Raw genomic sequence first — 27,539 nt, 5'->3', positions numbered from 1 at the left:
GTGATGCACAGAATATCTGCCATACATGCTGACAAATGGGATTGAATTTGTTAATTTTGCCACTTTCAGATACATAACACAATTTTAATCTTATGTATTTTGAATTATTTTAAAAAGAAATTATCAGGTGATTATGGATGCGATTTTTGGTAATAATGATATTTCATCACCCATAATTGTAGGCAGAACATCTTGCTAAGTTAGACAACTGCACGGATCAAATTGGTTAAAAATTTAGGATCCAATGCTTTAACCCTTACCCACATAAATAAATGGTCCGATTCACTTTTGCAGGACCACTGGTGTAAGATTATGTCACTCACATAAGCGTTTTTCAAGATCAAGCTCTTATTTTTTAATTTCATTTTGTGTATATTCTATGTGAGTCAATGGGTATTGCAGTCATATTCTCTCTTCACCACCCCTTCACAGCCAAGTACACAAATGGAGCACTACATAGAGAGACAGTGCGGCACGGACACAGTTCCAGACCGAGGTGGCCAAATGCTTTTACCAAGAGCATCATCAGCTCACTGGCAGTTCTCCCTTTGGACTTTGTCCCAAAACAGAAAATAGAAATTCAAGAACAGTTCTGTGTTCCAGATGAAAGACATAAAGGTGGCAACTAGTCCAGTGTACCAGACGGCATAGCGTACAGTAAACGCCTCACTTAAAGTCATTCCAGTTAATGTTGGTTCATTGCTGATCAATTAGAGAACATGCTCGTTTAAAGTTGCGCAATGCTCCCTTATAATGTTGTTTGGGAGCTGCCTGCTTTGTCCACTGCTTGCAGGAAGATCAGCCCGTTGGTACTAGCTGGTGGGGGCTTGGAACCAGGGTGGACCGGTAGCCCCCCATCAGCTCCCCTAAGTTCCCTGTGCAGCAGCCGACCAGCAGTTCAGTTGTCTCTTCTCCCAGCGCCGTGTGGTGCTCCTGCCCTCTGCCTTGGAGCTGCTCCCAGGAGCCTCCTGCTTGCTGTGCAGGAGGGAGGGGGGCAAGAGGGGTGCTAATGTCAGGGTGACCCCCTTCCCCCCACTCCTGCTCCCCATTCCTGTACCCTATCTCCAAGAGCAGGGGGGGGACAGGACAGGGCTCAGGATGGAGGGAGCTTGCTGGCAGCAGCTGCTGTCTCAACTTGCTGATCTACTTAAAAAGGCAATGTACTTAGAGTGGGGTCAGCGTACTTAAAGGGGCAACACCCATCTCTCTCACTCACATAAAAGGCGTGTCTCTCTGTCTCTCTCTGTCATGCTGTCTCCACTCCCTCCATTCGTGCTGCCTTGTAGAGTGTGAGGCTACCTTAACAACGTGTTAACACTCAAGGGCTCAGCCGAGTGCTAGTTCATCATTTAGCAGTAAGGCATTCCCTGGGAAATATCCCTCCCTCTTCCACCCTCTGACTCCACCACCTCAACCAAGCTTCACAATCATCATGGCTGTGTACAGTATTAAACTGTTTGCTTAAAACTTATAATGTGTGTATGTGTGTGTATATATATAAAATATAGTCTTTTGTCTGTCGAAAAAAACTTTCCCTGGAACCTAACCCCCTCATTTACATTAATTCTTACGAGGAAATTGGATTCACTTAACATAATTTTGATTAAAGTAGCATTTTTTCAGGAACATAACTACAGCGTTAAGGGAGGAGTTACTGTATATTCTATTACAGGGAGCTAGAGCAGCAGCCACTGCAGGCTTTAAGCTCAGCAGCAGTCTGGGGACAAGGGGCACACTTTCAGAAGCGAGCTTAATCAATCAATCCATCTGTAGAATACTACATTGCTACCACCTGCAGTTCTGATAGAGTAACAGCTGCAATTATTCCATTCTAATCTTTGACCTTACCACCCACCTCCATTACACTCACTCTAGCAATGGGTTACTGCTGATGCTAGGTGAGAGCATTAATGTAGTACACAGTATCCTCTATGGAAATATCAGCTCTGAAATGCTCTCAACTGATGTCACCCTTGAGCAGCACAAATCCTAAAACTGCTAATGAGTTCATATATACTGTCCTAGACATGTAAGAAGAAAGACATGATTTAATCAGGCTGCAACTTCATTTCCAACTGGTGGAGGATAGCCAGCAACCTTTCTCCACTTCATAGCTGGTCCCCAGCCCTTTACTGGGACCCCAGAATCCTCCCTTCATATGAGAGTTAGGGAGCTGGGGAAGCTGGGGAAAGCGGGTTATCTCCTCACTGTACCAGACATTAGGAGCCCCAATATCACTCCCAGCTTCTTTAGGGCATGCCTTCCCTTAACTCCACTTCTGGTTTATCAGTGAACTGGACCCACTCTGGAACGAGTATATGCACTGGATACCTGCCACCTGTTAAACTGTAAACTGAACTGTATCTCCTCACCAATCCACCAGGTCCCTACTGTGCAGAAGGCAAAAAAAACCCAACCCACCAAAACTGGCAGTGAGGGGAAAAATCCTTTTCAGTTTCCAAAAAGGTGACTAGCGTAATGCCCACAGAACACCAAAACGCTCAGTCCTACACTAATCCCAGGGGTGGGAGAGACTGAGTTGCTAATCCAGCCTTCAGAGGGGGCTCAGGCTGGAGGGACAGGGTTTATATATATTCTCCCCCTGGTAAACCAATGGTTACCTCAGCCCTACTGGCCCATCCAGATGATGCATTTCCCCACCTCTCAGGCACCTCCCCCCTCAAACCCCTACAAGTGGGGTCCATAATAGAGACAATACCCTGTTAAACCCCACCAATCCAGATAAAGGCCTCTCACATTTGAGCTTGTCAGGAGTTACACTCTGTGCAAAGGAGGCTGGTGAATGCTGAAATTTGGCAGATGAAATGGACATGTAAAGATGTCCTCAGTGCTGGTTTACAGCAATGAGTACTATTATGTTTTAAATGTCTTTACCAATTTACTAAAAAGCACCTTTGAAAATAAGAGCTTAAAGATTTTTTCAAATCCAGATGAGTTTCCACTATTAATGTTGCTTGTTTATATTTCTCTGCTTTGCCGATGAAGAGTTTCTTTCACTTTTAAGTTCTCTGTGCTGTAGTGATTGGGCTACAAATATAATGATAATTTCTTTGTTGAAAAATCTTTTCTGGGAAATTTTTAATAACTTTTATTGTTAGGTGTTTTTTTTTTTACACAACACAGAAAGAAATAAAATAGGTATTGCACTTCTAATACATGCATGTAGACCAACAGACATTTGGACCAAAATTTTCAAACTTGGGTGCCTTAAAAGTTAAGCACCTGAATAAAAATGGACTGATTTTCAGAAGTGCTGGACACCTGCAACTGCCAATGAAGTCTGTGGGAGCTGTGTGTTCAGCACCTCCAAAAATCAGGCCACATTTTAAGGTGCTTTAACATGCCTTACTTTTAGCAGCTGAGTTTGAAAAATTTGGACTTAGAATTTAAGCAGTTTTAATTTTCTATAGCAAGTAATAAACAATTTAAAGTGACAAATTTAATATAAAATATGTTGTGTGGGGAAACCTCCTGTACTATGAAAAAGAATCCAGGAAACTTGGTTTTACTTTTGTTAAATTTGTTTTCACAAAATCTAAATTGTGGGGCAAATTTGACTAGACTGTATCACTTTGCTTAATCAGTAGGAACAATTCTCAAAGCATCAACTAAATGATGCAGCCTGGAGCTTGCTCAGGAGATCACTTTCACATTATGGACTGTTTTCGGGGTTACTGTACTCTAGTTCTCATCTACCACCAAACTGATTTAGATATTGCCATGATCACAGCTGATTTCAACTGCAGCCCTCAAGAGAAATAAAGGCTGATTTTAATTTTTATGTTAATCTATCGTAGGACAAGGTGTAACACATCATTTATAAAAACCTAAAACAGATCTATAATTACCTGGGAAGGCCCGTGGGGAGATTTCTTGCACTTTCGGTGTTTTGGATTCAGCAGGCCATGTTTGGGTTTCATTTGTAACTAAAAAGGCAGAAGTTAGACTGTAAATACCAGAGATACATCTGCTCTGCCTGTTTACATTTATTTCTACCCCCGCTGTAGTTTGCCAAAACAATCCAAAATGAACAAACGCGCGAAATCAAATACCTTAGGGAACTGCTGAACTTGCTTTCACCACACACCCAATAACAGCATGTGACTAGCTCTCTGAAACCTGCATTGTTTTTTAAATATTTTTTCTTAGTATCTGGTGTTCAAAACCTTGCAAGATTGGACACCTACTTACCCACATGTCTAAACAAATGCTCAAAACAAAAGAAAAAAAAGAGGCTTTGCTTGAATGTACATTCTCACACCAAAATACACTCTTCTGATGATGCTCACCAACCATATTAACTTAATATAGGAGATGTCTACTTACCCAATATTTTCTTTGGTGTTTCAGCTATGCCCAGTGTCTCAGGTTTAGGGAGTTTCTGTTGTGGTGTTTCATTGAGGCCTGGAATGATAAGGTGCACTACACATAAAGGTAAGTGAGCCATTCATTCAAAACATGGTGAGCTGTAATCTGCCCTGCAATACCTTCTGAGCCACTGAGAACTGAGCATGACTGTCAGAGGGAAGAATTTAGCTCTGTTCTGTCTAATTATTAATCCCATTTGCTGCTGCTCCTTCACTCCCCCCCGACCCCACCCCCACATTACCACTGTTCTAGTATCATTGGCCACGGGAACCAATTACATGTTAGAGTATATAGACATGGTATATTCAGCATTGCAATACATGTATTCTAACTGGACACATCTTGATTGCATTGCAGTCTTGTGATTAATGAGGATTTGTTTATGTGTGGTTAAAATACTAAAGCTCACAGAACGAAAGTTAGGCTAAACAAATTTCATGCCGTGTAAGGTTCTTCCATACACCATTCCTGAGTTTAGTGGCATTACACTGGGGATAAATTTGTCTCCAGATATTTTAAGCAGAGTGGTTCCCAATCTTTACAGACAAGAGTACCCATTTACTATAGTAAGTTGGCACCATCTAGTGCCTGCTACCCGTGTGCTCTAACCTGATACACAAGCTCTACATCAGGCCAGACAACTGACGGGAATGAAGGAAGTTATGATGCACTGGGGCTTAGTACAGGTCTCAGTAAGACAGTGGAGTGGGGAAACTTAGTATGCCATTCACAAAGCCTGAAGTGCAGGGCCGGCTTTAGGAAGTCCGGGGCCCAATTTGAATAGTTTCGACAGGGCCCCGGCAGGGATGACTCACCCGGCAGCACTCCAGGTCTTCGCTCCGGGTCTTCCACGGCACTGAAGGACCCGCCTCCAAAGACCCTGAGCGAGTGAAGGACCCAATGCCAAAGTGCCGCCGAAGACCTGGAGCACCGCTGGGTGAGTAAAAATTAAAAAGGTGCCTAAGTTAGGCGCTCTTTTTTAGGGCGCGGGGCCCTCTCAGGCACGGGGCCCGATTCTGGGGAATTGGGGGAATTGGCCTAAAGCCAGCCCTGCTGAAGTATCAGTACAGGTATATGTTCCAGTAGTTGGAAACCTGTGACCTAGAGCACACCTGGAGGGGGCCCAGCATATGTTCACTTAACACCTCAAGATTATCTCTGCAAAATCACTTCTCTCCCTTCCCCTGCAATATGAAAGAACTGTTTTTGATAAAATAGTGGCAATAAGTCCTTTAAAATATTCTGACCATGGAATAGTCACTTTTATACTTCAGGTGCATCCTCCCCCTCACCATCATTATCATAAAATATAATAAAAAAAAATCTGAACCAGTCTCAAGAAAGAAAGAACTAGAAAGGACAGGAAATGTAAAGGATTTACACTGCTCTTTATCTATTGGCCAGAGAAGTAAAGAATGTCTTAGTCACCTAGTATTGCTCCTGCCACGGAAGGCCTGTCCGTGGTTTTAGGCAGCATCCGACGTGTGACATTTTGAATTACTGTGGAAACAGCAACAGTGCATTATCAGAGAAACTTACAAATTTTAAGTCAGGAAACAAAAAACACACACAAGAGGACTCTGAACATCCTGAAAGCCTGTTTATTCAGGTCAGTAGCTCAGAGATGTCAGCTCCATATTTCCTTACATTATCTCAAACATATCTAAGGGTTTGCAAGATGTCTCTTTTCTAAACCACCCCTAACTGCAAACCTTTCCCATACACTCAATGTCATTCTTCATGCCATCAATGTTAGATTGATTTTCTTTGTGAAAATTATGCTTTATACCAGGGGTTCTCAAACTTTTTCTTTCTGAGCCTCATCCCCCCAAACATGCTATAAAAAATTCATGGCCAGCATTAGGGGGTAGCAAGCAGGGCAATTGCTTGGGGCTCCATGACACAAGGGGCGCCGTGAAGCTAAGTTGCTCAGGCTTCAGCTTCAGCCCTGCACGATGGGGCTTTGGCTTTCTGCCTTGGGCCCCAGTGAGTCTAACACTGGCCTTCCTTGACAGACCTCCTGAAAACTGCTTGCGCCCATCCCCCCAGGGGGCTCCAGACCCCAGGTTGAAAACTACTGCTGTATACTCAAGATATTACAGGACCAGTATCAGGAATTGCAGAACTTGGGGCTAATGAGATTTACGGAAGCTTAAAAAATCCCTAGACAGTGTCTGCTATTTAATGAGACACTACAATATTAAACGATATGTCTGGCAAGAGACCACTACTATTTGTGTGCTCCTACTCCCCTCCCATCACCCCTGCCATTCACGTGACCCTGAAGATACACTGGAACATGCCTAATCAATGTTAGGAGTGGTAGTATATTTAACAGGTAGAGCTGAGTGAATAATTCATAATTAATAATTTGAGACATTTCACTGCTTTTACCAGTTTTTTCTGTGAATAGTTCTAAATCTGTATCCTATTTGCTAGCAGTTTCTTGCAAGTATTCGATTTTCTAAGTTCTAGTTTCTTTAATTAGACAATGCAGGTCTCATTGTATGTTTCTTTCACATGGCCAGATAAGGATAATTCTAAGAATCCGGTTTTTGGTTCCAATACTCAATTACAAATTCAAAATTTGCTTGCTGCAATATTTGCTTAAAATGTATTGTTACCGCAAATGTTCCTTGCAGGATCCCCATGCACTAGAATATTCATGGAAAAGGGGTTTAAACACAGCCAAAGTGAATTTAAATAAAACATTTAAATTAATATTTAGGGTTTTGGTTTTTGTTGTATTTGATTAGCAATGGTAATAGATATTTTTAACTCAGCATGAAAACAAATATTTATAGGAACACAATAAAAAATGCCACACTGGAATAATGTTCTTTGCAGTCCTATATTCTGTCTGACAATAGCCAGTATCAGATGCTTCAGAGGAAGGTGTAAAATCATGCAATAGATATTCATACCATACCATGTTTATGCGGGAAATGTTGTTCTTTGCCTTGGATTCATTGATTGGTTTATACCCTGAAGAACTAGGTCTGATATCTCTATTTTATCTTGGCTGTTGTAACTGAATATTATGCTTTTACTATACAAACATCTAATCCTTTTTTAATCCCCCTTCTTATGTTTCATGTTGGGTGCATCATAAATATTAATTAATACAGAACTTTCAATATAAATTATTTACTTTAAAAGCTAAAAGTGGCATAACAGCATACAAGCATCTTCTAAGAAAAACACATGAAATATCTGCAGTTAAAATAGCCTAGATAAAATGTGTAAGTAAAGACTGATCTTGTGCTTCAGGACATAAACCTCTGTCTGCACTGGCCAGCAGCTGAGGAAAATGCATGCTGCACACACACCCTTATGAGAGTGTCAGCAGGTGTGGTTCATCTGCATGCTTGGGAGAACATTAAAAAGGTGCATCATGCACCATCATTATTATTTATTATTTGTATTACCACCGTGCCAAAGAGCCTAAGTTATGGACCAGGACTCCAGTGTACTAGGGACTGTACAAACACAGAACAGACAGCCCCAAAGAGTTTACAATCTAAGAGTATGTCTACACTTACAGTGGCATGTGGAGTACAGACACTGCATGCACAGCTAGTATGGGTATAAACAGCACAGTAGATGGTGAGGCATGGCTTAGACAAGTGCCCTAAATGCCTGAATCACCAGGGTATGTGCCCTACATTGGCTCTCTGCAGGCCCAAGCAGTGCCTCCCACAACAGTGTCCTGCTGCCAGAACCTTTCCCCTCTGCTGGAGCCTTTCCCAGCGCCGGAGGCCTTTCCTGCTGCAGCAAAAGGCTCCAGCAAAGAGGAAAGACTCTGGCAATGAGGAGGCAGGGGGAAAAGGCTCTGGCGGTGGATAGCTGCCAGAGCCATTACATGCTCCCTCCCTGCTGCTGAAACCTTTCACTGAGGCATGTAGCTACACACACTAGTGATAAGTGTGAATGCAGCCTGCCTTTTACTGTGGTGTGTGGCTACATGCGTAGTGCCTGTACTCTAAACACCACCGTATGTTTAGACATAGGCTATGTAACAATGCTTCCTGGAGCATCTTGCTTCCAAACCACATAAGCATGTGTTACTGAGCTCCCACTACGGCAGTACAATTCCACATCATCCCAAACTCAAGCCAGTGTCTAACTGACAAGTTTGAACCCAGAGCAAGGACATCATGTAATAAGTAAAATAAAGGGCTAAATCCTGACCACATGGTATGCACATGTATTCTAGTGATCTGAATGCAGGAATGGCAGCCAAAAACTACTGTGCTCTAAACTTGGTTCTGATACTGACTTCCGTCTGTGGCCTTGGGCTTAAATTTCTCTCTCTGCTTAAATTTAACCCATCTGTAAAATGAGGACAGTACTATTAATCTATCTCTTAAAATCATTGATGAGGATTCATCAGTTAATGGGCCCAATCCAGCATTCCTATCACACTCAAAGCTTCCACTGAGCTTAAATGTGCTAGGAACATAGGATGAGGCTCTATGTTTATGAAGTGTTTTGAGGAGAGGATGGAAGAGGATAAAATATGGGCCTGACCAGACGAGAAACATTCACATAAAAAAACATCTGACACATCAGAAAAGGGCAGACAAATAAACAGTAACAAGTTTTTAAAGTGCTTGTACACAAATGCTAGAAATCTAACTAATAAGATGGGTGAACTAGAGTGCCTCGTGTTAAAGGAGGATATTGATATAATAGGCATCACAGACACCTGGTGGAGTGGGGACAATCAATGAGACACAATCATTCCAGGGTACAAAATATATCGAAAGGACAGAACAGGTTGTGCTGGGGGGAGGGGGGGCACTATATGTGAAAGAAAATGTAGAATCAAATGAAGTAAAAATCTTAAATGAATCCACATTTTCCATAGAATCTCTATGGATAGTAATTCCATGCTCTAATAAGAATATAACAGCAGGGATCTATTATCGACCACCTGACCAGGGCAGTGATAGTGACAATGAAATGCTAAGGGAGATTAAGAGAGGCTATCAAAATGAACTCAATAATAGTGGGGGATTTCAATTATCCCCATATTGACTGGGTACATGTCACCTCAGGATGAAATGCAGAGACAAAATTTCTCGATACTTTAAATGACTGCTTCTTGGAGCCGCTGGTACAGGAACCCACAAGCGGAGAGGCAATTCTCAATTTAGTCCTGAGTGGAGCGCAGGATCTGGTTCAAGAGATAACTATAACAGGACCGCTTGGAAATAGTGACGATAATATAACAACATTTAACATTCCTGTGGTGGGAAGAACACCTCAACAGCCCAACACTGTGGCATTTAATTTCAGAAAGGGGAACTATGCAAAAATGAGGAGTTTAGTTAAACAGAAATTAAAAGGTACAATGACTATAGTGAAATCCCTGCAAGCTGCATGGACACTTTTCAAAGACACCATAATAGAGGCTCAACTTAAATGTATACCCCAAATTAAAAAACACAGTAAAAGAACTAAAAAAGAGCCATCGTGGCTTAACAACCATGTAAAAGAAGCAGGGAGAGATAAAAAGGCATCTTTTAAAAAGTGGAAGTCAAATCCTAGTGAGGTAAATAGAAAGGAGCATAAACACTGCCAAATTAAGTGTAAAAATGTAATAAGAGAAGCGAAAAAGGAGTTTGAAGAACAGCTAGCGAAAAACTCAAAAGGTAATAAAACGTTTTTTAAGTATATCAGAAGTAGGAAGCCTGCTAAATAACCAGTGGGGTCCCTGGACGATCGAGATACAAAAGGAGCACTTAAAGAGGATAAAGTAATTGCGGAGAAACTAAATGAATTCTTTGCTTCAGTCTTCACGGCTGAGGATGTTAGGGAGATTCCCAAACCTAAGCCATTCTTTGTAGGTGACAAATCTGAGGAATTGTTACAGATTGAAGTGTCACTAGAGGAGGTTTTTGAATTAATTGATAAACTTAACAGTAACAAGTAACCGGGACCAGATGGCATTCACCCAAGAGTTCTGAAAGAACTCGAATGTGAAATTGTGGAACTATTAACTATGGTTTTTAACCTGACCTTTAAATCGGCTTCTGTACCCAGTGACTGGAAGATAGCTAATGTAACGCCAATATTTAAAAAGGGCTCTAGAGGTGATCCTGGCAATTACAGACTGGTAAGTTTAACGTCAACACCGGGCAAATTAGTTGAAACAATAGTAAAGAATAAAATTGTCAGACACATAGAAGAACATAAATTGTCAACATGATTTCTGTAAAGGGAAATCATGTCTTACTAATCTATTAGAGTTCTCTGAAGGGGTCAACAAACATGTGGACAAGGGGGATCCAGTGGATATAGTATACTTAGATTTCTAGAAAGCCTTTGACAAGGTTCCTCACCAAAGGCTCTTATGTAAATTAAGTTGTCATGGGATAAGAGGGAAGATCCTTTCGTGGATTGAGAACTGGTTAAAAGACAGGGAACAAAGGGTAGGAATTAATGGTACATTTTCAGAATGGAGAGGGGTAACTAGTGGTGTTCCCCAAGGGTCAGTCCTAGGACCAATCCTATTCAACTTATTCATAAATGATCTGGAGAAATGATCTGGAGAAAGTGAGGTGGCAGTTTGCAGAAATACTAAACTGCTCAAGATAGTTAAGACCAAAGCAGATTGTGAAGAACTTCAAAAAGATCTCACAAAACTAAATGATTGGGCAACAAAAAGGCAAATGAAATTTACTGTGGATAAATGTAAAGTAATGCACATTGGGAAAAATAACCCCAACTATATATACAATATGATGAGGCTAATTTAGCTACAACGAATCAGGAAAAAGATCTTGGAGTCATCGTGGATAGTTCTCTGAAGACATCCATGCAGTGTGCAGCGGCAGTCAAAAAAGCAAACAGGATGTTAGGAATCATTCAAAAAGAGATACAGAATAAGACTGAGAATATCTTATTGCCCTTATATCAATCCATGGTATGCCCACATCTTGAATACCACGGACAGATGTGGTCTCCTCATCTCAAAAAAGATATACTAGCATTAGAAAAGGTTCAGAGAAGAGCAACTAAAATGATTAGGGATTTGGAATGGGTCCCATATGAGGAGAGATTAAAGAGGCTAAGACTTTTCAGCTTGGAAAAGAGGACACTAAGGGGGCGGATATGCTAGCGGTATATAAAATCATGAATGGTGTGGAGAAAGTGAATAAGGAAAAGTTATTTACTAGTGGACACTAAATGAAATTAATGGGCATCAGGTTTAAAACAAATAAAAGGAAGTTCTTCTTCACACAGCGCACAGTCAACCTGTGGAACTCCTTGCCTGAGGAGGTTGTGAAGGCTAGGACTATAACAGGGTTTAAAAGAGAACTAGATAAATTCATGGAGGTTAAGTCCATTAATGGCTATTAGCCAGGATGGGTAAGGAATGGTGTCCCTAGCCTCTGTTTGTCAGAGGGTGGAGATGGGTGGCAGGAGAGAAATCACTTGATCATTACCTGTTAGGTTCACTCCCTCTGGGACACCTGGTATTGGTCACTGTCGGTAGACAGGATACTGGGCTGGATGGACCTTTGGTCTGACCCAGTATGGCCATTCTTATGTTCTTATGAAAATGAAAAGGGCCAAATGTCCTATGGCTCATTTGTCAAAATAAACCTGAGATTTATACTTAGTCCATGTATTGCCCTCTTTATATATTGGTGTGTTTAACATTTGTCTGACTTGGGGAGCTCCTGGCTAAAATGAAAAAGACAATCATTTTCAGAACATATTAAATAAGCTCCTGTATTTCTGTTTCTATGGAAATTAGCATTTTCAAATTTCCAAGAGCCGGTCCCTTAAAAATATTTTTTACATGCTTCAAATCCCATTGTATGGCGAGCATGTTGGTTTGAGTCTATTCACACATGGTACTAATTAATTAAATAAATCACACCCACTCCACAGTCTACTCTATTTTATGAACACGTGGAATTTTTATTTCTCTGAAATAAAAAAAAAAGTGACATTATTTAAACATCTGGAAAACAAGTGCAAGAAGCCATCTCTGAAAACAACTTCTTCTCCAGGAACACATATTGGAAATATAAAAGATTTGGAAGAAGTCATTTGGAACATATTTATTTTTCTAAATCCTTCTCAACTTAAAAACCATACAGGTAAAGTTAAATATTTGTACTTACAGAAAACTAAATTTAACAAGAAATATTATTTCACATTTGTCATAGGCACGCCATATAGGGGTTTTACTAATCTATAAAAGTCCAGATACCAAAGGCTTCCCAGGGGAGTGGAGACACACTGACATAGTGATGAAGACTCATCACGTTGGAACATTTAAAAATCCCTGCAGGTGACACCACTGAAAAGATAGCACAAAACTTTATATTTAAACGCTTGATGTTAGGATTTCTCACAAGTCATCTCCAGACCCATGAACTTCCCAGGACATCAAGATATATGAGATTTTTAATCACAGAAAGCCTTATATAACATAGGACTACTGGATAACAAAAATGGGGTTTCCAATTTTAAACAACACTATTTCAAAGTTGCAGAAATAAAATCAACTATGCAATAATTATGTTTTGTAAAAGTATAACTAAGGAAGGGGGAAAATCTCTCCCCCATTTTTTCTAGAAATGCAGTTGTGCAATCTTAGCATTTTCTTGGTAAATACATTTCCAGAGGCCAGTATTTCCTCTCTTCCACTTGAACTGTAGCTGGCTGTTGTTTATCAGTTTCTGCTGAGACTCTTCACTGAAGTCCTGATGGAAGACAGCACTGCCCATACCCAAGATATGCTTTCATTTGCTACTTTCATTTCTTTCCTAAAAGCCTTCCCTCCACCTTTATTTTGGCCTAAAGCACACTGAAAGCATATGCATTTTTAAAAAAAGTTTCTAAACATCCTCTGCTCTGGAACTGGATGTTAAAAATATTTGTTGAGTTGTCCCCAACTCATTCTTAAATTTTAGGGAATACCTTTACTTATCTAAAACTCTAAAGAAGAACTCTGCCCGTTTCCCCCCTGCCCCAGACAGTTCAGAAAAAGCTAACACCTGGGCTAATAACGTTTGTGTTTAGTGAATTACTTCTTGAAGAAATATTCTGAAAACTGTCATAATTGTGCTTGCACTTGTATGTGAATACTAAGCTAGGGCTGGATAAACTCAAGCCTCTTCATAAGAGTAGAAACATAATATCGACATTGACTCAATCTTGGTTATTTCTTCTATGGCTCTATATCTGTAACATTGCCCTTCTAAGCCTCCAGCAGTGTACAGGGCAGAGAATATGGCTGAGTACACTGGTCTACAATTTTTGAGAAGTCATCTGCTTCAGAGATAAAATGTGCTATTTATTATGTATTTTGATGTGCTGAATTCAAATACGACAATTAAAACAACTGATTGGCTACTGTTTCTAAGATATTTAAGTTTTTACATTTTATGTCTATGTATATTGTGTAGATAGTAGAGTTTTAATCATAAATTGTAAACCTAGGTCTTTTCATGTGTTTATGGTTGCTTTACATGATAATATTTCACCTATCCTGTTTATGTAACACTTTAAAAATCAGCAAAAGGGTTATATAAATAAAATTTATTATGAAACAAAAGGCAAAAAACTATTATGTACATAGTTTAGTCCTATTCAGTGTCTACTCGGCGCTTCTTGGCTTGTCTCTTGTATTCATTAAATGGAGCATCTCTTGTCACTGTCCAGCAATAGTCTGCAAGCATTGATGGGCTCCATTTGCCCTGATAGCGTTTCTCCATTGTTGCAATGTCCTGGTGAAATCGCTCGCGTGCAGCTCGCTCACTGCTCCGCAGTTCGGTGGAAAAAAATCTAGATGAGAGTGCAAAAAATGTATCTTTAGTGACATGTTGCAACCAAGGCTTTTGTATGCCTTGAGGAGGTTTTCCACCAACAACCTGTAGTTGTCTGCCTTGTTGTTTCCGAGAAAATTTATTGCCACTAACTGGAAGGCTTTCCATGCCGTCTTTTCCTTGCCGCGCAGTGCATGGTCAAATGCATCATCTCGAAGAAGTTCACGAATCTGAGGACCAACAAAGACACCTTCCTTTATCTTAGCTTCACTTAACCTTGGAAATTTTCCACGGAGGTACTTGAAAGCTGCTTGTGTTTTGTCAATGGCCTTGACAAAGTTCTTCATCAGACCCAGCTTGATGTGTAAGGGTGGTAACAAAATCTTCCTTGATTCAACAAGTGGTGGACGCTGAACACTTTTCCTCCCAGGCTCCAATGACTGTCGGAGTGGCCAATCTTTCTTGATGTAGTGGGAATCTCTTGCACGACTATCCCATTTGCAGAGAAAACAGCAGTTCTTTGTGTATTCAGTCTGCAGACCAAGCAAGAGAGCAACAACCTTCAAATCGCCACATAGCTGCCACTGATGTTGGTCATAGTTTATGCACCTCAAAAGTTGTTTCATGTTGTCATAGGTTTCCTTCATATGGACTGCATGACCAACTGGAATTGATGGCAAAACATTGCCATTATGCAGTAAAACAGCTTTAAGACTCGTCTTCGATGAATCAATGAACAGTCTCCACTCATCTGGATCGTGAACGATGTTGAGGGCTGCCATCACACCATCGATGTTGTTGCAGGCTACAAGATCACCTTCCATGAAGAAGAATGGGACAAGATCCTTTTGACGGTCACGGAACATGGAAACCCCAACATCACCTGCCAGGAAATTCCACTGCTGTAGTCTGGAGCCCAACAGCTCTGCCTTGCTCTTGGGTAGTTCCAAATCCCTGACAAGGTCATTCAGTTCACCTTGTGTTATGAGATGTGGTTCAGAGGAGGAGGATGGGAGAAAATGTGGGTCCTGTGACATTGATGGTTCAGGACCAGAAGTTTCATCCTCTTCCTCGTCTGACTCAAGTGAGAATGATTCTGGTGCATCAGGAACTGGTAGTCCTTCCCCGTGGGGTACTGGGCGTATAGCTGATGGAATGTTTGGATAATGCACAGTCCACTTTTTCTTCTTTGACACACCTTTCCCAACTGGAGGCACCATGCAGAAGTAACAATTGCTGGTATGATCTGTTGGCTCTCTCCAAATCATTGGCACTGCAAAAGGCATAGATTTCCTTTTCCTGTTCAACCACTGGCGAAGATTTGTTGCACAAGTGTTGCAGCATATGTGTGGGGTCCATCTCTTGTCCTGATCTCCAATTTTGCAGCCAAAATAAAGGTGATAGGCTTTCTTAACCATAGTGGTTATACTGCGCTTTTGTGATGCAAAAGTCACTTCACCACAAACATAGCAGAAGCTATCTGCACTGTTCACACAAGTACGAGGCATCTCTGCTCACTTTAGCTAAACAGAAATGTGTCCCTTTGCAAAATCAAACACTGACAAATAAGAGAGCACGACACTGTATGATTTCTAGAGCTGATATAGGGCAATTTGTTCAGCAGAGTGATGTAAGCTTCGTTATGATTGCATCATCCATGACTTCTAGGAATAACATGATGCAATTCATATCATGTATGACGCAATACCAGCTTCAGATTGCATCATTCATTGTTTTGCCTAAAAAGCAAGTACTGTCCAAACCCAGTCATAGATTTATTCATAGATCCAGTCAAAGATGTATTTTAGTCATTTCTGGTTTAAATTGAGATCCCTTCCCTTTATAACTCACTTATCCTCTGCCATTCCCAAGTCAAGGGTCGTATATACTGACCCAATAGCATATCTTGAAAACTAGAGCCAATCAACAATTTTAAGCATCATTTTCGTTCTCAGTGACCCAGAATTAGTAAAGTTTAACTACATTTATTTCAGAAGCATTTTGGCTGTAGAGCAGTGGTACGTATGACACACTGATTGTGGATTTTACTACAGCACTATGCAAGAAAACAGAATACAAAAGAAATGCACATTTTTCTGTGATCCACACTGACAACACATTAGGGGCCTCGAGGCTGCACCTATCTTGTAGAGTGTCGCCTACAATGTGCAGCGACTACAGGCTCTAGCATACAATGCTCATATTTAACTAGCTAAAGGTTATTTAGATGAAAATGGGGCATTGATTGCTGGAACCTAAGGTAATAAAGGTAATAATTGGAGATATACCAATCTCCTAGAACTGGAAGGGACCTTGAAAGGTCATCAAATCCAGCCCCCTGCCTTCACTAGCAGGACCAATTTTTGCCCCAGATCCCTAAGTGGCCTCCTCAAGGATTGAACTCACAACCCTGGGTTTAGCAGGCCAATGCTCAAACCACTGAGCTATCCCTCCCCCCACAACCTGCTGTCTCCCAGGGCTAGAACTCTAGATTCTGTATGAGGGAGGCTGCAGACCACATTTTAGAACATCATGGTCTGAAGTTGAATTCATGAATGGCATGTTATCTGCCTGAGTACACTATATACACAGTAGCAAAGAGTAGTCACATTGGCATGGATGCCTGGAGGGAAGGGGATTTGCAGTTTGAATAGAGCACACAGATTATATCCAGCTCAACAAATTCTGCATTGTAAGATTTAAAGTAACATTCAGAAAAGTAAAAAAAACAGGAGTACTTGTGGCACCTTAAAGACTAACAAATTTATTTAAGCATGAGCTTTCGTGAGCTACAGCTCACTTCTTCGGATGCATAGAATGGAACACACAGACAGGGGATATTTATACATACAGAGAACATGAAAAGGTGGAAGTATGCATACCAACAGGCAGAGTCTAATCAATTGAGATGAGCTATCGTTAGCAGGAGGAAAAAACTTTTTGAAGTGATAATTAAGATGGCCCATTGAAGTTGTGAGGAGAACTTAACATAGGGAAATAGATTCAATTGGTGTAATGACCCAACCATTCCCAGTCTTTGTTTAGGCCACAGTTAATTGTATCTAGTTTGCATATTAATTCAAGTTCAGCAGTTTCTCTTTGGAGTCTGTTTTTGAAGTTTTTTTGTTGCAAAATTGCCACCTTCAAGTCTGTCACTGAGTGGTTAGAGAGTGACAGTGACAGACTTGAAGGTGGACTGCTGAACTTGAATTAATATGCAAACTAGATACAATTAACTGTGGCCTAAACAAAGACTGGGAATGGTTGGGTCATTACACCAATTGAATCTATTTCCCTATGTTAAGTTCTCCTCACACCTTCTATGGGCCATCTTAATTATCACTTCAAAAAGTTTTTTCCTCCTGCTAACGATAGCTCATCTCAATTGATTAGACTCTGCCTGTTGGTATGCATACTTCCACAGTGATGAGCTGCCAAAATCTTAACAACGGGTTCCCTATAAAAAGTTCTGATTTAACAACGGGTTCCCTATAAAAAGTTCTGATTTAAGGGATGTGCGACAGCATGTATTTTTTGTACCAATAGGGTTACCATACGTCCATATTTTCCCAGGAGGTGATTGAGAACCGAAAAGCCTGACATGTCCAGGAAAATACAGATGTATTTTAACCCTACCTAAAGTTCTTTTTTAAAAAGATGGGGCTGAACTAGAAATGAGCTCCGTTTCACATGTGTGGGTGGTGATCAGGGACAGTCTCAATTTTTGGGTCTTTTTCTTATATAGGCTCCTATTACCCCTCACCCCGTCCCGATTTCTCACACTTGCTGTCTGGTCACTCTAGGGTGTGCACATGTGTGGGTCCCAGCTGCTCCCTGCCCCCCCCCCCCCATTAAAGCAGGTGTGCAGGGTTACTGCCCTGGGAACTGCAGGGCACCAGTGGATGTGGGGCTGGCTGCAGATAGGGGCGTGGGGCAGGGCTAGCTGGAGGCAGGGAGTGACACGGGATGGCTATGGGCAGGTGATGCAGACGGGCGGGCTGCGGGTGGCTGTGGGCAGGGGGTGGCTGCGGGCGGCTGTGGACAGGGGGTGGCTGTGGGCAGGGGGTGGGGCAGAGGGTGGCTGTGGGCAGGGGCTGGCTGGGGGTGGCTGGGGGCAGGGGCTGGCTGTGGGTGGCTGTGGGCAGGGGGTGGGGCAGAGGGTGGCTGGGGGCAGGGGGTGGCTGTGGCAGGGAAGGCGGGGGAGGGGCGCAGATACTCACACGGGGGAGGGGCTGGGAGCAGCAGGACGCAGCCGGGGACTCACCAGGCAGCAGCAGGAGCCCCAGGGCCAGAGGTCTGAGGAGCAGGAGCAGCAACAGGGCCAGGAGGCAGCTCACATGGCTCCCGCAGTGCAGCTCAGCGCCCCCCGGCGGCCGGGAGGAGGAATTACAGGCTTCCCAGGCAGAGCCCATCAAAGCTTCCCTCGCAGGGAAGCTAGTTAACAAGCGGTTCTAAAACCGCTTCTAAATTTAACAACGGGTTCGTGCGAACCGGTGCGAACCGGCTCCAGCTCACCCCTGTACTTCCACCTTTTCATGTTCTCTGTATGTATAAATATCCCCTGTCTGTGTGTTCCATTCTATGCATCCAAAGAAGTGAGCTGTAGCTCACGAAAGCTCATGCTTAAATAAATTTGTTAGTCTTTAAGGTGCCACAAGTACTCCCGTTTTTTTTGCGGATACAGACTAACACGGCTGCTACTCTGAAACCATTCAGAAAAGTAAAGCCTTAGCAATATCTAATTTTCAAAACACACAGAAGATGCCTATATAAAGAAAGGAAAGAAAGACTGAAGGAGGACAGCAAATGGAGAAAACCCAAGACTACGTACTGAGGGATGGAATACAATTTGAAGCGTATGAAGAACTGATCAGTGCATGATTCTCTGGGGCGGCTCCAGGCCTCAGCACGCCAAGCGCGTGCTTGGGATGGCATGCCGCAGGGGGCGCTCTGTTGGTCGCCGGGAGGGCGGCAGGCGGCTCCGGTGGTCCCACGGCTTCGGTGGAGCATCCACAGGCACGCCTGTGGGAGGTCCTCCGGAGCGCGGGAGCGGCGACCGGCAGAGCACCCCCCGCGGCGTGCCGCCATGCTTGGGGCGGCGAAATTACTAGAGCCGCCCCTGATGATTCTGTACTGTAAATATTTCACTGTATAGTACAAATTTAACTCAAGTCACATATTGCTTCTTTTCATACCTGGCAGCTAGAGGATGCCAGGCAGAGAGAATGACAAACCTGGATACTTTTATCAGTATGTTTCACATGCTAACCTTAAAGACAGACACTAGCAGAAACTAGAATTGGTAGCTACTCAGCAAATGATTAAATGAAGTAGTTGTGTATGATGCAACAAAATAGCTCAGTTTAAAAATGAAGAGCAAACATAGTTAAACTACTTTTGTAATAAAAATTCACAATTTTGATTGTGAAGTTCCACTGATTTTGGTACTAGACTCTGCATGTATTAATCATAGTAAATGTAATCTGTTTTTCATTTATTTTATACTTTTTTGTGAGATATCTGTGTTCAACGGGGAAAAACATGAAAAAACACACACGTTACCTTGTTTGATTATTGTAACAGGGACAAGTTTTGGACCATCTTTTAGTATGAGCTATAAAGAGAAAAAATATATAAGCATTAGGATCTGTGCCATAATAGTAATTGAATTTTTCTTTGTAATGAAAATATAAGGCTTCAATCCAGTGCCTCATTTGTCCCAAGTTAACAACGGACATGGCTCCGGCCCCAATCACTGAAGGTTACACTTAATTTTTGATGGCAAGAACTGTTATAAAGCATTTTGATCCCTTTCATTTGGCTACAGCCAGTTCTTTTGCTCCATTAATACAGAAAGTCTTACTGCTAAGGAATCCTCTAATTTTTGTTCTCTTTGAGACAAATCTCTCCAGCTTAAGAACCAGAGAAACCTTGACAATCAAACTGTGCAAAGTAATAACAATGAAACCTCCAAAACAAAAATAATCACCCAGTTGTGTATTTTGTTACTAACTTTCAACTCAGATCAAGGTTACTGAAAAGTTCACAAACCATTCTCATAAACCAGGACTATTTTATTGTTTTTAAATCCAGATCAGATGTTCACTACTCATCCAATGTAAAGTATGGATGTAAAAGGCATTTGATTGGGGTTAGCATCTGTGGGCTTTATCAATGGCATCATCTTAATTTCGATAACTGATTTCTCAGGGTGATAATAGGCCAGTCACAAGGGGGCTCCAAATTGAAAGGAATTTATATGCTTTTTATATTTGTATTGCAAATATTTTTTGCCTTACACTGGTCTTTGATCCAGAAAGGTTTCCATCCACATACTAATCCTTTACAGACTTTTGAGCACCATGGAAATAAGCATCTTTAGCACATGAATTGGCCCTGCATTTCTCAGAATGGAGAAAATTGCAGATCTTTATGTCATAAGTAAGCCCTGACCGTCCTTTGGCTCATGCAGGTACAGGAGCCAACATTTCAATAGTACAATGACTGGAAAGGGACCAGGCAGAAGTACTGCCAGATATGTACATATACTAACTGTAGCTATAAAATATAATCCTCTTTCAGTGAAGTCTGAGTTTAAAGGAGGAATAGAACTCAATATACAAATACTTCTTTTGGCTAAACATATAGCATATAAAGTCCTGCTTCCAGATGAGTGGGGATCAGTTAATGCTACTGGTTTATTCTGTACTTCATAATATCACTCATTTAAGCTTAAGTTTGTTTTGTATCTTTGCTGTGGGAGAAAGCACGATATTTTGGCCTGCTTTGTCACCAGTACACTCAGATCTCCAGCTTCGTGTTGTTAAATCTAGATGCTGCATTCTTTGTGTTTTCCAAGTGCCTCACAGCTTAGAAAATAGATGGAAGTAAACTAGCTTAGGTTGGAAGTAGAGAAGATGGAAATGGTGCGTATAGGCAGCGGGGAGCATCTGGAAGTCTTATGGAGAAAATTATGACTTAACTGGCATTATAGAGACTTGGTGGCACAACTCTCATGATTGGAGTACCAGCATTGAGGGATATAGCTTGTTCTGAAAGTATAGGTATGGCAAAAAAGGAGTAAGTGTTGCGCTGTATGTCAACAATGTAGTCACTTGCACCGAGGTCCAAAGAGGAAGTGAGCGACAGACCTGCTGAGAGTCTCTGGGTGTGGATAACAGGGAAAAGAACAGCAGTGATGTTATGGTGGGGATCTACTATTGACCACCAATTCAGGAAGAAGAAACAGATGAGTCATTCTACAAGGAGGTAACAAGATTAGCTAACACACATGAGCTAGTATTAATGAGGGATTTTAACTTCCCTAATATCTGTTGGAAGACTATTGCAGCAAAACATAATACGTCCTGCAAATTCTTAGTGTGAGTAGGAGATAAATTTTCTGATTCCGAAAGTTAAGGAAACAATTAGAAGGTCATCCATTTTGGACCTAGTTTTGACCAACAGGGATGAATTAATTGTGAATGTGAAGGCGGTCGGGACTTGGGAGGAAGTGATCATGATCTGACAGAATTCAAGATCCTATGGAAATAAGGACATGAGAACAGCAAAACAAGGACACTAGGCTTCAGAAAGGCAGATTTCAACGGACTCAGAGAAATACAAGGCAAGGTCCCATTGAAAGACCTATTAGGAAGAAAAGGAGTCAAAGGGGGTTGGCAGTTCTTAAACAATGTAATACTAGAAGCTCAGCATCAAGCTATTCTGACACAAAAGAAAGATACGAAGAGCCATAGGAGTCCAATGTGGCTGCACAAGGAGCTTTTTAGCCATCTAAAACCCAGAAGGGATACATACAGGAAATGGAAGGAGGGGCATGTCACCAAGTAAGTATATATGGGAATAGCGCAAGCATATAGCAACAAAATTAGGAAACCCAAGGCAAAGAATGAGTTACATCTGGCAAAAAATATTAGAGACAACAAGAAGGGGTTTTTCAAATATGGTCATACAGAAAAGAAAGATCAAGGATGGTATGGGTCCACTGCTCAATGGAGAAGGTGAGCTGGTAATGGAAGATGATGGGAAGATAGAGCTGCTCAATGCCTACTTTGCTTCAGTCTTCTCATAAAAGATAACATCTGACTGGACAACAAGCAAAGTTACCATAGATAATAAAGGGAAAGGGATGCAAATTGGAATAAGTAAAGAACATGTCAAAGATCTTCTGACCAATTTGAATGAATTCAAATCAGCAGGGCTGGATGCTATTCACCTTAGATTACTGATGGAATTAGCTGAAGAAATCTCAGAGCCACTGGCAATAATATTTACAAACTCATGGATAACAGGAGAGGTCCTCAAAGACTGGAGAAGGGCTAACATACTGCCCATCTTTAAAAAAGGGGAAAAAGGAGGAGCCAGGGAACTATAGACCAGTCAGCTTGACTTCGATACCTGGGAAGCTACTAAAGCAATGTATACAACATTCAATTTTCAAATACCTGGAGGATGAAGGGTAATCACTAGCAGTCAGCATGAATTTACTAAGAACAAATCATGCCAAACCAGCTTGATTTCCTTCTTTGTCTGATTTGGGAATGTGGTGGACATAATACACCTGGACTTCAGCAAGTCTTGACACAGCCCCACATGACATTCTAATAAGTAAGCTGTAGAAATGCAAGAAGTGGATACATAGTTAGTTAAACAACCACAAAGTAACTATTAATGGAATAATATTAGATTGGAGGGAGGTCTCAAGTGGGGTTCCACAGGGATCTCATCTGGGTCCGGTATTGTTTAACATCTTTATTAATGATCTGGATGCAGGTATAGAGAGCATACTGATTAAGTTCACAGATAACACAAAGCTGGGGAAGGGAGTTGCCAATATTTTGGAGGATAGAGCTAAAATTCAGAGGGATCTTGATAAATTGGACAACTTGGCTAAGACAACAAAATGAAATTCAACAAAGACAGATGTAAGATGCTATATTTAGGAAGGAAAAGCCAAATGCACAAACACAGAATGGGGGAAAATTGGCTTAGCAGCAACCCCGCTAAGAAGGACCCAGGAGTTGTGGTGGATCACATCCTCAACATGAGTCAGCAATGTGATGCTGTTGCCAAAAAAAGCAAATGCAATTTTAGGTTGCATTAACAGAGGCATAGCATGCAAGTCACAGAAGGTGATAGTATCACTCTACTCAGTGCTGGTTAGGCCTTAGCTGTCCAGTTTTGGTCACCAATATATAGAAAGGATATAGAGAAACTGGAAAGGATCCAGAGGCAAGCGACAGAGACGATCAAAGAGATGGAATGCAAGCCGTATGAGCAAAGGCTGAAGGAACTGGGTATGTTTAGTTTGGAAAAGAAGAGATTAAGAGGGTTGGGGTGGGGGGAGAATATGATAGCAGTCTTCAAAGTCTTCAAAGGCTGCTATAAAAGAGATGGAGAAAAGTTGTTGTCTTTTGCCACGGAGGACAGGACAAGAGGCAATGGGTTCAAACTACAGCACAGCAGATTTAGATTAAAACTCAGGAAAAACTTCCTAACTGTAAGGTCAGTAGGACAATGGAACAGACTGCCTAGGGAAATTGTGGAAGCTCCTTCGCTGGAGGCTGAATAAAGAATGGTTACCTACCTTTTCATAAGTGTTGTTCTTTGAGATGTGTTGCTCATGTCCATTCCATTCTAGGTGTGCGTGTGCCCATGTGCACAGTTGTTGGGAGATTTCTGCCTTAGCGGTATCTGTAGGGCTGGCTGTGGTGCCCTCTGGAGAGCTGCACTCATGTGTTGGTATATCAGGCACCACCGGCCCTGCGCCCTTTCGGTTCCTTCTTGCCAGCAACTCTGACAGAGGGGCAGAAGGGTGGCTAATGGAATGGACATGAGCAATACAACGCAAAGAACTACAGTTACGAAAAGCTAGGTAACCGTTTGTTCTTCTTTGAGTGCTTGATCATGTCAATTCCATTTTAGGTGACTCACAAGCAGTGTCCATGGAGGTGGGCTCGAAGTTCACAGCTTAGTGGCTTGTAGTACTATCCTACCGATGCCTGCATCGTCCCAGGCCTTCTGGGTCAGTGCGTAGTGCGACATAAAGGTATGGACAGAAAACCAGGTGGCCTCTTTAAAGATGTCTTGGATTGACACATGGGCTAGAAAGGCTGCTAAAAAAGCCTGCACCCTAGTAGAGTGGGCGGTGACAATCGCTGGGGGGTGGCACCTTCGCTTAGCCATAGCAGAAGCGAATGCAGGCAGTGATCTAAGAAGAAATTATTTGAGTGGATATCGGGCAACCTTTCATCCTGTCGGTCACAGTGACAAATAACTGTCGACTTACGGAATGGCTTGGTCCTGTCAATGTAGAAGACCAGCGCCCTCTTGATGTCCAGAGCGCGTAGCCTATGCTCCTCCTCAAACTTACGCGGCTTTGGAAAGAAGACCGGTATGTAAATGTCCTGGCTTTAAGGAAACTGAGAGACTAACTTGGGAAGAAAAGCCGGGTGCGGTCTCAGTTGGACCTTGTCCTTGTAGAAGACCACGTACGGTGGCTCCACGGTGATCACCTGAATCTTGGATACTCGGTGGGCCGACGTCACTGCGACCTGGAATGTGAGCTTTCAGGAAAGGAGAAGGAGAGATCAGAAAGCCAGAAGCTTGAAGGGAGGGCCTGTAAGCTGCAGCAGCACCAGATTCAAGTTCCACGGCGGGATGGGTCCCTGACTCGCGGGTAGAGGCGCTCTAGGCCCTTAAGGAATCTGGCCATGATATCCTGAGCAAAAACTGACCTGCCCTTGAATGGGGGTGGGGGAAGGCTGAGATGGCTGCTAGATGGACCTGGATCTATGAGAGGGATAAGCTCTGGATCTTAATATGCAGGAGGTAGTCCATAATAAGCCCCAGCAAAGCCCACTCGGGACAAACAACTTTTCCTGCAATCCTGCAGGTGAACTGTTTCCACTTGACCAGGTAGGTCACTCTGGCAGAGGGATTCCTACTTCCCAACAGATGCGCTGAACCTCAGCCGAGCACTGCTGCTCCTGCATGTTTATCCAAGCAGCAGCCAGGCTGTCAAATTGGGATGCAAAAAACGTCCGTGGTACTGGGACAACAGGTCTAACCTGAGCAGTAGCTGGAACAAGGTTGCCACTGAGAGGTCCAGCAGAGTGCTGAACCAGTGTTGGAGTGGCCACGCCAGCGCTATGAGGATGACTCTTGTCCTCTCCTGTTTGATCTTCGTGAGGACCCTGGGTAGCAACGGCACCGGAAGGAAGGCGCACATCAAAGCCCCCTGACCACGGGAGCAGAAAGGGATCCATCTGACAGGGATCCTCTGTCTATGCCCCTGACTGAACAGAAGATGTGGCATTTCCTGTTCTGCTGGGACGCAAACAGGTCCACCCGGGGAGTTCCCCACTTGTGGAAAATGGAACTGACCACCTCTGGATGAAGGGACCACATGTGGAGAGATGAGAACGTTCTGCTGAGGTGATCTGCCAAAGCATTCTAGGTTCCTGGAAGGTGAGCGGCTACGAGATGGATGTTGTGCTGCAGACAGAAGTCCCTGGTCTTCTACATTTCTGGCAGACGACCTGGCTCCACCCTGCCTGTTGATATAGAAGACCGTAACTGTGGTGTCTGTCAGGACCTGAACGACCCTGTCTTGAATCTGAGGTAAAAAGGGTTGGCAGGCTAGTCAAACCGCCCTGAGTTCCCTGACATTGATATGCAGCGAGCGATCATGACTGGACCAACGACTTTGAGTGTGGAGAGCGCCCAGGTGGGCTCCCATCCCAGGTCCGAGGTGCCAGAGACAAGGATCACCGATGAGGTCAGAGCCACGAGTGCACTCTTTCAACACCAACTTGGGATCTTAACCACCTGGTCCATACTGTGCTGGTTTGGGACACAGACCGATGCCAGCCACACCTGAAGGGGTCTGAGGCAGAGTCGTGCATGCTGGACCACGTAAGTACATGCTGCCATGTGGCCCACGATGAGGTCTGCCCTGGCCTGGAACCAAGTCTCGGGGAAAAAGGCCCTGGCCTGAGTGGAGTCGAGGACCGCTCCAATTAATTCTATGCGTCGTACTGGGATTAAGGTTGACTTTTTCTCGTTTCTTAGCAACCCCAGGTCTCGACAGGTGGAACATACCAGATTGAGATGCCTCTGCACCTGATCCAGGGACTGGCCCCTTATCAACCAGTTGTCGAGGTACGTGTATATTTGGACTCCCTGATGTCAGAGGTAAGCGGCCACTGGTGCTATACACTGTCTTATGAAAGGAGACTCAAAGAGCTTGGCTTGTTTAGCCTAACCAAAAGAAGGCTGAGGGGAGATATGATTGCTCTCAGTAAATATATCAGAGGGATAAATATCAGGGAGGGAGAGGAATTATTTAAGCTTAGTACCAATGTGGACACAAGAATAAATGGATATAAACTGAACACTAAGAAGTTTAGACTTGAAATTAGATGAAGGTTTCTAACCATCAGAGGAGTGAAGTTCTGGAACAGCCTTCCAAGGGGAGTAGTGGGGGTAAAAGACATATCTGGCTTCAAGACTAAGCTTGATAAGTTTATGGAGGGGATGGTATGGTGGGATAGCCTAATTTTGGCAATTAATTGATCTTTGATTATTAGAAGGTAAATATGCCCAATGGTTCGTGATGGGATGTTAGATGGGGTGGGATCTGAGTTACTGCAGAGAATTCTTTCCTGGGTGCTGGCTGGTGAGTCTTGCCCACATACTCAGAGTTTAACTGATCGCCATATTTGAGGTCGGGAAGAAATTTTCCTCCAGGGCAAATTGGCAGAGGCCCTGGAGCTTTTTCACCTTCCTCTGCAGCGTGGGGCAGAGGTCACTTGCTGGGGGATTCTCTGCACCTTGAGGTCTTTAAACCATGATTTGAGGACTTCAATAACTCAGAAATAGATTAGGGATTTGTTACAGGAGTGGGTGGGTGAGATTCTGTGGCCGGCATTGTGCAGGAGGTCAGACTAGATGATCTTAATGGTCCCTTCTGACCTTAAAGTCTATGAGTCTAGGAACACACTCAGGGCTGACGAGAGACCAAAGGGCATCGCCATTAACTGGAAATGGCACCGGCCCAACATGAAGCAGAGGAAGTGCCGGTGCCCTGGAAAATGGAAGTGTGCATCCTTTAAGTTGAGAGCAGGGTACCAGTCTCCCGGATCCAGGGAGGGAATGATGGAGGCTAGGGAGACCATGCAAAACTTCATCTTCTTGAGAGCCTTGTTGAGGCAGGTCTAGGATGGGTCTGAGGCCCCCTTTTGCCTTCAGGATTAGGCAGTAGTGGGAGTAAAATCCTCATCCTTCCATGTTCCAAGCAACCTTTTCCACTGCTCCCCAGTGGGCTTTGCTCTTTAG

At 42.8% G+C, this 27,539-nt stretch overlaps 1 protein-coding gene across 32 annotated transcripts in view; it reads right to left on the bottom strand.

The window, feature by feature from the left end:
* LOC120403210 (ABI family member 3 binding protein) overlaps positions 1 to 27,539 on the bottom strand; it is a 315,866-nt gene that overhangs the window by 148,885 nt on the left and 139,442 nt on the right. For 31 of the 32 annotated variants that reach the window (XM_039534071.1, XM_039534129.1, XM_039534193.1 and 28 more), the window contains exons 7-10: positions 19,743 to 19,794; positions 5,818 to 5,889; positions 4,348 to 4,443; positions 3,870 to 3,947 (exon numbers count right to left, since the gene is read on the bottom strand). In XM_039534071.1, coding sequence (XP_039390005.1) covers positions 3,870 to 3,947; positions 4,348 to 4,443; positions 5,818 to 5,889; positions 19,743 to 19,794 — 298 coding nt within the window. The remainder of the gene's footprint in view (positions 1 to 3,869; positions 3,948 to 4,347; positions 4,444 to 5,817; positions 5,890 to 19,742; positions 19,795 to 27,539) is intronic. The other variant, XM_039534092.1, reaches the window with a different exon arrangement.

This window comes from Mauremys reevesii, linkage group 1, assembly GCF_016161935.1.
Source record: "Mauremys reevesii isolate NIE-2019 linkage group 1, ASM1616193v1, whole genome shotgun sequence".
NCBI classification, from domain to species: Eukaryota; Metazoa; Chordata; order Testudines; family Geoemydidae; genus Mauremys; species Mauremys reevesii.
Note: the sequence above shows the minus strand (reverse complement) of the source record. Positions and strands in the feature narration are given on the sequence as shown.